An 8,942-nucleotide genomic window follows, 5' to 3' on the forward strand; every position below is an offset into this window, starting at 1 on the left:
AATTTAATTTGTAAGTAACTACAGTAGGTGTTAAATTATAAAATAAAAGAAAAAAAGTATCAGGTACAGGTTTTAAATGTAACAAAATTAAAGTAACAATTTAAAAAAACACTTGGTAGAATGACAAATCCTCAAAAAATTATATATATAGTAAATAGGAGCAGATATATACTTTAAAGAAAATATTTAGCTTCATATTTACTCTACTAGGTTTAGTGGAACCAGTTGACCTGGTTGAGTAAATTCAACACTTCATTTTTTAAAGCAGAAACAACTCATGAGGAGTTCAGATTAATTTTGTAACGAGTAACTAGGTGTTAAATTTTAAAGTAAAGAAGTATTTTTAGGTTTTTAATGCAACAAAATAAAAGTAAAGATAAGGGTATTAAAAAGTACTTTGTAAAATTACAAATCCTCAAAGACTTTTACTTAAGTACTGTAACAAAGTAAATGTATTTTGTAACGAGTAACTAGGTGTTAAATTTTAAAGTAAAGAAGTATTTTTAGGTTTTTAATGCAACAAAATAAAAGTAAAGATAAGGGTTTTAAAAAGTACTTGGTAAAATTACAAATCCTCAAAGACTTTTACTTAAGTACTGTAACAAAGTAAATGTACTTAGTTACTATAAACCTCTGCAAACCGTTCAGCTCCTTAGGACATTCCAGCTGTGACTTTTTTGATATTTCAGCTATTTATACTTTTTTAGCTGTTTCACTTTTTCGGCCACATTTTTAAAATGAATGGCGCTGTTTTCAACATCCTTAAAAACCTTCAAAACTTTCTAAATCTTTACAGAAACTTACAGCTTTTGTTCTGGTTCTGCTCCTTTTAACTTCCTTCTGCTAATTCTAGCATCTTTTTTTGTGCAAATTTTAGCTTTTTTTTCCTGCTATTTCAGCTATAATTCTGCTTTTTTCTGCTGCTGTTCAGCTATTTTCTACTTTTTTGTGTTTCTTTCTGCTAATTTGAGCTATTTCTGCTTCTTATAGTTGCTTTCTGCTATATTCAACTATTTGCTGCAATGCTAGATATTCAGCCGTTATTAGCTAAAGTTAGCATTTTAAAGCTAAGTATACAGAATATATTTTTTGTAGCTAATACAACTTTTTTTTGCTCAGTTAAGCAAACTTGTGCTCCTTATGCTTCCTTTCTTTAGGCTGTTTTTAGCTATTTTACAACAAATTAGTCACTTTTTTGGACTTTTATTTATTTTTTTCCCTACTAATTTGACATTTTTTCACCTCTTTCACCATATGGATCCAAAGTTCATCTTATTTGCTACCTTTAGCTTGTTTTTAAGCTAACTTTAGCTATTTTTCTGCCTTTTCAGCTATGATTCTGCTCCTTTCTGCTATTCTTCTGCTAGTTTCTGCTTTTTTGTGCTTCTTTAAACTTTTCAAACTGAACTGACATTAACAGTTTTACTATTAAACATTTTCAGCTGAAGTTTCAGCTGCATTTTCAAAGGAAATTCAATTCTCTAGTTATCTTTATTTTGTTTTCTATTCACACAGATGATACTTGAATCATGAAACATTCTCTGCACCGTGTGACAGTTTGGAGAGAGAATCAAAACTGAAGTGATGAAGTTAAGAACCTGTRGTTTAATTTAATTTAACTGAATTTCTTGTTTCAGAGATCTCCAGCTCAGCCGTGGAGGAGGAGGCCCAGGAGCTGCCGCTCTGCAGCTGCCGCATGGAGACGCCCAAGAGCCGCGAGATTCTCATCCTGGCCGACAGGAAGTGCATGGCCACGGAGAGCGTGGACGGGCAGCTGACGCGCTGCCAGAGCGCCGTGCTGAAGCACGAGATGATGCGTCCCTCTAACTCTGTCCAGCTGCTGGTTCTGTGCGAGGACCACCGCGGCGGCATGGTGAAGCACCAGTGCTGCCCCGGCTGCGGCTTCTTCTGCAGGGCGGTGAGTCGTCACGTCTCAAAATCTGTTCATGTGCACATAAMCGTCAGGAAAAACTGTCACCGGTTAATATGTGGAGATAAACCRAATAACAGATGGGCTGCTTCCTCCTTACAGTCCACTCTGTCGCAGACTGTTTCAGGGTGTCTGCAGGGCTACAGAAAGGATTAAAAAGCAAAAATCAAGGCCATTAAAAAGTTTTAAAAAGTACCAAGCATAGTCTGATGAGGTAATAATTTTCTGAACAACTAGCCCTCCAGCGTCATAAAATATTGGGTTCACCCAGAGATTTGACAGACGTTTATCTGGACCTATCAGAGGCGCAACTTTCATGTTGAACACACTAGACAGGCCGGATAGCCAATCATAAATAGGGTGGGGCGGGACTTGGAGTTGGAGCGGTGCTCAAAATAAAAAATAAATTTGTCAGAACAAGTTTGAAAAATAACTGGAGATTTTTAAAAACCAGCTGTCGGAGATAAATCTGCAAACAGATGTTTACTGAGTCCACCTGAGAGAGAGAGAGGGGAGCCGTGTGGGTGGATGCTAACRTTAGCTAAAGTTAGCTGGACAGTAGCTTCCCTCCTCTCTCTGAAAAGGTTCTGATTGGTCCATCAGTGTGCAGCTCCACATTTAAATACAGTATCTTCACATTGTTGTTATTCAAACTCTAAAACTGACTGAACTACATCCAAACACACTAAATATCATAAATCTCACATTTCTCTCCTGATCTCACCAAACTCCATTCAGCTTTCACCTCCTTTTTCTTCCTGTTCCTGTAGATTTTTTGGGGTTTGTCAAATATTTTCARGCATCAKTCAGAAAGGAGTTTGTGGGTGTTSTGTTAGTTCGGCAGTGGGTGTGTGTGTTAGTGTGGTGGGAGGACCAGACCAGATAAGAACAGAGGATGGATTGAGGTGTTTTTTCCAGCTGCATCTCGCTGCAATGCATAAAATACGATTAGAATTAAATAACTTGAAAATGCCGTAAATTATTTCTCATAACTCTGGTTTTATTTGTTCCATCTTACACTTTTAAAAACTGGTTCGTAGTTTAAAGTTTGTGTTTCTGATATAAATTTGATACAGGACGTGCCGGACTCCAGGAGGTGARTCATCACAATTAATTGTGAATAATTAGACATAGACAGGAAATCCTGACGGGAACATCTGGAGAATAAACTTTCTGTTGCTGTGTGCTCAGATGGATGTTTTCAGCCACATGTTGGTGGGATCAGAGTTGAAGACTTGGTGTTTTTCAGGGGACCTTCATGGAGTGCCAGCCGGACGTCAGCATCTCTCACCGCTTCCACCGGGCCTGCGCCTCGGTGCTGAAGGGTCAGAGCTTCTGTCCTCACTGTGGAGAGGAGGCCGGCAAGGCCAAGGAGGTCACCATYGCCAAGGCCGACACCACCTCCACGGTCCCCGAAGCGCCCGCGCACGGTCCCGCCACGCCGGGGGCCTCGGAGGGCCGAGCGGACACGACCACCGGCAGGTAAACCGCCGTCTGTTTTCACCAGTGTCRGGAGTGGAGAACGAACTGAGTTTGTCTCGTTTCCGTTTCAGCTCGACTTATTTGGCTCCGGTGGCTGAAGTCAGCGGCAGGGCCGACAGCTCGCTCTCCATCCGCTCCTCCGCTCACGAGACGGACCTCTCCGCCGTTCCCGGGTCGTCCAGGACCGCCTCTCTGCAGGCCRGGACCGGAGCGACCGCCCCGCTCACCCTCCTGCCAGGACCTCCCAGGGAAACGCTGGAGAGCATTCTGGTCGCTCTGGACACGGAGAAGTGAGCGCCACGGCTGGACGGACACATTTAGGGGTTTTCCCCTTAAACTACAAAAAATAAACAACTTTGTTTTTAATTTGTGTTTTTCTTTTAGACCCAAGAAACTTCGTTTTCACCCAAAGCAGCTTTACCTCTCAGCCAAACAGGGGGAACTGAAGAAGGTGGTGCACATGTTGGGTACGTTAGACCTCCATCCAGACCTCRGGTCTTTATAGTTTCTCCTGATCTGTGAGAAATTAAAATGAAATCACTGATCTAACAGGATTCTCAGCTTCTACCACATCAAACTGTCCAGCGTTAAAGCAAACTAGAGAATCTGCATTTCCTGCTGAAGTTAAGCTGAAAAGGTTTAACAGCAAAACCCTTCATGTGCATAAAACAGCTGACTTTTGCTGAGTGGGAAAACAAAAGTTAAAATTCAGTAGATAAATAGTTAATTTTACAGATCAGAAATGTAGCTAAAATTTGCGAAAAAATTTAAAAAAATTCACAAAATAAAAAAGTTGCTTAAAAGCAGAAAAAAGTTGAATTGACAAACAAAATRTTAATAACAGAATAAAGCCTAAATGTAGACAAAATAAGTTAAAAAAAAGGACTAATTAGTGACCTTGACCTTCTTATTTTTTGACTTTGAAATTAATGGGCCTCATTTTTGCCCATAAAGACGTCTAGCTTCACAACGAGACACATTTATGTTCAATAGTAATTAATTTAGAGCTATTTTAGGGAAAGTGTTGACCTTTGACCTTGAGCTTTACCCAAATGACCTTGGAAATCAGTAGATTTTATTTATGACACGTGGGGTGTCCTGCTGTGAAAATGGTTATCATTTTAAAGGTATTTACCAAAACGTGTGACCTTTGACCTTAAAATCAATGATATTTGACCCACGTGTCCAGCTGCAAGGTTTGACATTCCTACATTACACGGTTGCAGAGTTATAGCTAAAAAAAAGGTGCCCACTGATTGACAGGCAGCTTGTTTTAGCTTTGTTAGCATTTTGTTATGCTAATTAGCTTTCAGCGTGTGGTAGGGATCCTTTTCAGCTACTAGCTCACCTAGATTTGGCTTATTGTCTTTAAATCTGATTCAGTTAAAGATGAGAGAACTTAATTCAGTACAAAACATATTAAATTAGTAGAAAAGCAGCCGAAACAAGACTAAAAGTAGCTAAAACTAGCAAAAAGAAGCTCAAAGTTTCAGAAACAATTTGATATTAGCAACCAGGCCGTGAAAGGAATGTTAAAAAAAAAAGCTTTTTTGCAGAAAATTGAGTGCAAAAGGTTGAAATTCGTCGTAAAATAGCCAAAATGGACAAAATATCCCGAAGAACAGCAAAAACCAGTCAAACAGTAGCCAAAACTGCAGAAAACAGCTGAAATGAACAGAAAGCAACTAACAGATACATAAAAAGCTTAAATTAACAGAAAGCACAAAAACGTATAAATTAGACTGATAGCGGAAATAGTTAAAAAAGGCTAAAGTTAGGAAAAAAAAGCTAAAATTAGCAGAAGGAAGTTAAAACAGCAGAGCAAAAGGTACAGTAAAGATTAATAAATATGTTATAAGCTTTCACACAAATATAAAGACGTGACAAATGATTGGACTTCGGCTGTTTTTAAACTTCGGCATCATTTTTTTGTTTACCTTCCAGTGGATGGCATCGACCCGAACTTCAAGATGGAGTCTCAGAACAAGCGCACGCCGCTGCACGCAGCAGCCGAGGGAGGATTCACCGACATCTGCCACATGCTCGTTCAGGTAAACRCCCGGCTTCTCGCCTCCAGCCGCTTCCTGTTTAACGCTAGCAGCTTACTGTAGCTGTGTGACGCTTCAGGCCGGAGCCAACCTGGACACCTGCGACGAGGACCAGCGGACTCCCCTGATGGAGGCCTGCGAGAACGACCACATGGAGGTGGTCCTGTACCTGCTGAGAGCCGGGGCCAGCGCCGGGCACAAGGTCCGTCAGCTGCACACAGGAAGGGAGCAGAGCRGAAGCCTTGGTGAACATTTAACCTCTGAACTCCAGAAATGTTCCTGCTTTTGTTTCCAGGACGTTGAAGGGTTCACCTGTCTCCACCTAGCAGCGAAGTCCGGTCATTACAAGGTTGTGGAGCATCTTCTGCTGTCAGGACTCATCAACATCAACTGTCAGGTCAGAGCCACTTCCTGGATTTTCTGCAAATTACAGAAGAACAGGAGGAATTTAAATAATGAGACGTGTTCTACCTTTTTACTGGAAATGTTTTCATATTTTCAGTATTTCTGTCTTTTCTTAGCAAGATTTTATTTGTCTTGTCTTTGCTGTTTTTGTTCTGTTTTTTATTATTTATGTTTTTGCTGTATATCATATTTTAAGCACACATGTATCAAATATTTCAGCTGTTTTAACAAGAATGTTGCTGTGACTTCTGTTTTTTGTAGCTTTTAAAATTTAAATTAACTTTTTTATTTATAAATCCAGTACTTTATTAAAAAATTCTCTTAGATTACTTCAGACACATTTCACTGCCTCTGTTTTTGTCTTCTCATGCTACTTTTAGCTTTTAGCTACTATTCTGCTACAGCTTCTTGCTAACCTTTTGCTACTTTTAAACCATCCTTTTCATACTCTTAGCAGCCAGAGACCTTTGCTACTTTTATCTAGCCTTTTGTAACTTTTAGTTTTTAGCTTGCCTGTTTCCATTTTAAATTTTAGCTATTTTTAAAATTGCTACATTTAGCTAGCMTTTTTTTGTTTTTATCTGTTTGCTATTTTTAATGTTAGCTATTCTACATTTAGCTTCTTCCTAGCCTTTTGCTGCTTTTTAGCCAGGTTTTTGACACTTTCTGCTACCCTTTTGCTAAAGATTAGTTACAACATTGTTACGTTTATCTTTTTATCATTTTGCTACATTTAGCTAGCCTTTTGTTGTTTTTATCTAGGTGTTTGCTATTTTTAATGTTAGCTATTCTGCTACATTTAGCTTCTTCCAAGTCTTTTGCTACTTTGATGCTTTTAGCCAGACTTTTACTAYGTATAGCTTCTGGTTTGCTTTTTATTACTTGTTGCCTTTGATACTTTTAGCATCTAGTTAACCTTTGCTATTTCTAGCTTTTAGCTAAATCTTTTGCTGCTTTTACCTTTTTCTTAGTCTTTTTCATTTTTTGAATTTTAGCTACTGTTCTACTCCTTTTAGCTCCTTGCTAGCATTTGGCTACGTTTGATTTAGCCAGCCCTTTGCTTTATTTTGTTTCTGGTTTGGCTTTCATTTCTTGTAGCTTGCTCTTTGATACTTTTAGCATCTAGCCAATGCTTTGCTCTTTTTCGCTTTAAGCACTCAGTTTTAGTTTATTCTGCAAACGTTTAGAACTCGTTTTATTATGTTTTTTTCCAGAAAATTACGCTTGTTTTGTTTTCTTTAAATGATTAGATGTAATATTTCCCTCTGAAATATTTATTTCTGTGAGGTGCTGATTGTTGATGAGCGATAAAAGCAGAAATAAATCCTGCTCTGGTCGAGTTTCCTGTTATGATTCCAGAGATGTTTTTGTTTCTCAGGACGATGGCGGTTGGACAGCCATGATCTGGGCCACGGAGTACAAACACGCGGACCAGGTGAAGCTGCTTCTGTCCAGAGGAGCTGACATCAGCATCAGGGACAAGGTTGGGTCTGAACATTTATCTACACAATCATCGTTTTAATTGTAGCGTCTCTAAAATGAATATTTTTCTGTTTAGGAAGAAAACATTTGCCTTCACTGGGCGGCGTTTTCTGGCAGYGTGGAGATCACGGAGCTGCTGCTGAACGCCCGCAGCGACCTGCAGGCCGTCAACGTCCACGGAGACTCTCCTCTGCACATCGCTGCTCGGGAAAACCGCCTGGATTGTGTCAAGTAAAGACCTCTGAGGATTTAAAACTTTAAAAACTAAAAAAAAAAAAAGGTCTGACTGCACATGAACCGGGTTGTCGGTTTCTGTCTCTTCAGACTCCTCCTCTCTCGAGGAGCAGATGCGTTCCTGAGGAACCGTGAGGGGGAAGCTCCTCCCGACTGCTGCAGCCACAACTCCAAGGCCTGGGCTGCCCTGCAGGCCARCAGGAAGGAGAGGGACGCCAAGAACAGCCGGCTCGCTCAGGCAGAAGAAAAACTCCTCCACAGGTGGGCTCAGGCTCTAAGCTGCACTTTTACAACTTCAAAACAAGACAAACAACTGAGGCGAGGCTGCTCTCTGTGCTGGCAGTGACGTGTCGTTGGGCCAGGAGCAGGTTCCCATTCCCTGTGTGAACTCTGTGGACAGCCAGGCTTTCCCAGACGACTACAAATACATCTCAGAGAACTGCGTCACCTCGCCCATGAACATCGACCGCAACATAACACACCTGCAGGTGAGTGGCCCCGCCCTGACCTGTTGCAGGGAGCGAAGCAGGAAGTGACCCGTGTGTTGTCTTCTTTACGGTGAACAGTACTGTGTTTGTAAAGAGGACTGCTCGGCCAGTATCTGCATGTGTGGACAGCTCAGCCTGCGCTGCTGGTACGACAAGGTAAGGACTCACCGCGCGCTCTTTTCACGCGTTTTTACCGTGACCGTGACGTGGTTTTTTTTTTTTTTAACATGCAGAGTGGCTGCCTCCTGCCCGAGTTCTGCCGCGAGGAGCCTCCTCTCATCTTCGAGTGCAACCACGCCTGCTCCTGCTGGAGGACCTGCAAGAACCGAGTGGTACAGAATGGGCTCAGGTACCTTAAACAAACCTTCCTGTTGAGTTTACGTCTGCTGGGCTGCAGCTTGTTGGTGAACATGGAGTTTTCAAATGTTTCTCATTTCCTGGTGAGTCACAGTCTGAGGCTACGGTTCTCAAACAGGAAACGGCAGAGCGCTCCTTCCTGGTTAGAAGCAGGTTTTTGTGTCGAGCGCAGGAGTTCGATGGATGGAGGATTAGTCTGAACCTGTGAGGGCGTTGCTCCTGTCAGTCAAAGACAGGGTTCCTGCAGATCCTTAAAAAGTCTTAAAAAGCTATGAGTCCAAAACTARRGCCTTAATTAGCCTTAAAATCCCGATCATGCAGAGGTCTTAAAAATGTCAACACGTTGTAAGGAGGATGATGTAATTTGTCTCAAATATTGAAGTAATTGGTAATAGCTAGTTCTCTGTTAAAATAAACATTTTGGTTTTTTGTCGCTGATTTATTTATTCTAAATTTGTTTGGCATTAAAGTCTTAAATTTATTTTTAGTGGCATTTAAAATCTTCAAGTCTTAAAT

At 40.8% G+C, this 8,942-nt stretch overlaps 1 protein-coding gene across 2 annotated transcripts in view; it reads left to right on the forward strand.

Moving 5' to 3' along the window:
• The window catches only part of ehmt1b (euchromatic histone-lysine N-methyltransferase 1b), a 29,568-nt gene that overhangs the window by 15,580 nt on the left and 5,046 nt on the right, over nt 1-8,942 (forward strand). For both annotated transcript variants that reach the window (XM_014022590.1, XM_014022589.1), the window contains exons 10-22: nt 1,638-1,918; nt 3,180-3,412; nt 3,484-3,702; nt 3,797-3,879; nt 5,357-5,463; nt 5,540-5,662; nt 5,756-5,857; nt 7,244-7,348; nt 7,424-7,578; nt 7,672-7,842; nt 7,925-8,069; nt 8,148-8,225; nt 8,303-8,418. In XM_014022590.1, the coding sequence (XP_013878044.1) occupies nt 1,638-1,918; nt 3,180-3,412; nt 3,484-3,702; nt 3,797-3,879; nt 5,357-5,463; nt 5,540-5,662; nt 5,756-5,857; nt 7,244-7,348; nt 7,424-7,578; nt 7,672-7,842; nt 7,925-8,069; nt 8,148-8,225; nt 8,303-8,418 (1,918 nt within the window). The remainder of the gene's footprint in view (nt 1-1,637; nt 1,919-3,179; nt 3,413-3,483; nt 3,703-3,796; nt 3,880-5,356; nt 5,464-5,539; nt 5,663-5,755; nt 5,858-7,243; nt 7,349-7,423; nt 7,579-7,671; nt 7,843-7,924; nt 8,070-8,147; nt 8,226-8,302; nt 8,419-8,942) is intronic.

The sequence above is a fragment of the Austrofundulus limnaeus genome, unplaced genomic scaffold (genome assembly GCF_001266775.1).
Source record: "Austrofundulus limnaeus strain Quisiro unplaced genomic scaffold, Austrofundulus_limnaeus-1.0 Scaffold336, whole genome shotgun sequence".
Classification (NCBI taxonomy): domain Eukaryota; kingdom Metazoa; phylum Chordata; class Actinopteri; order Cyprinodontiformes; family Rivulidae; genus Austrofundulus; species Austrofundulus limnaeus.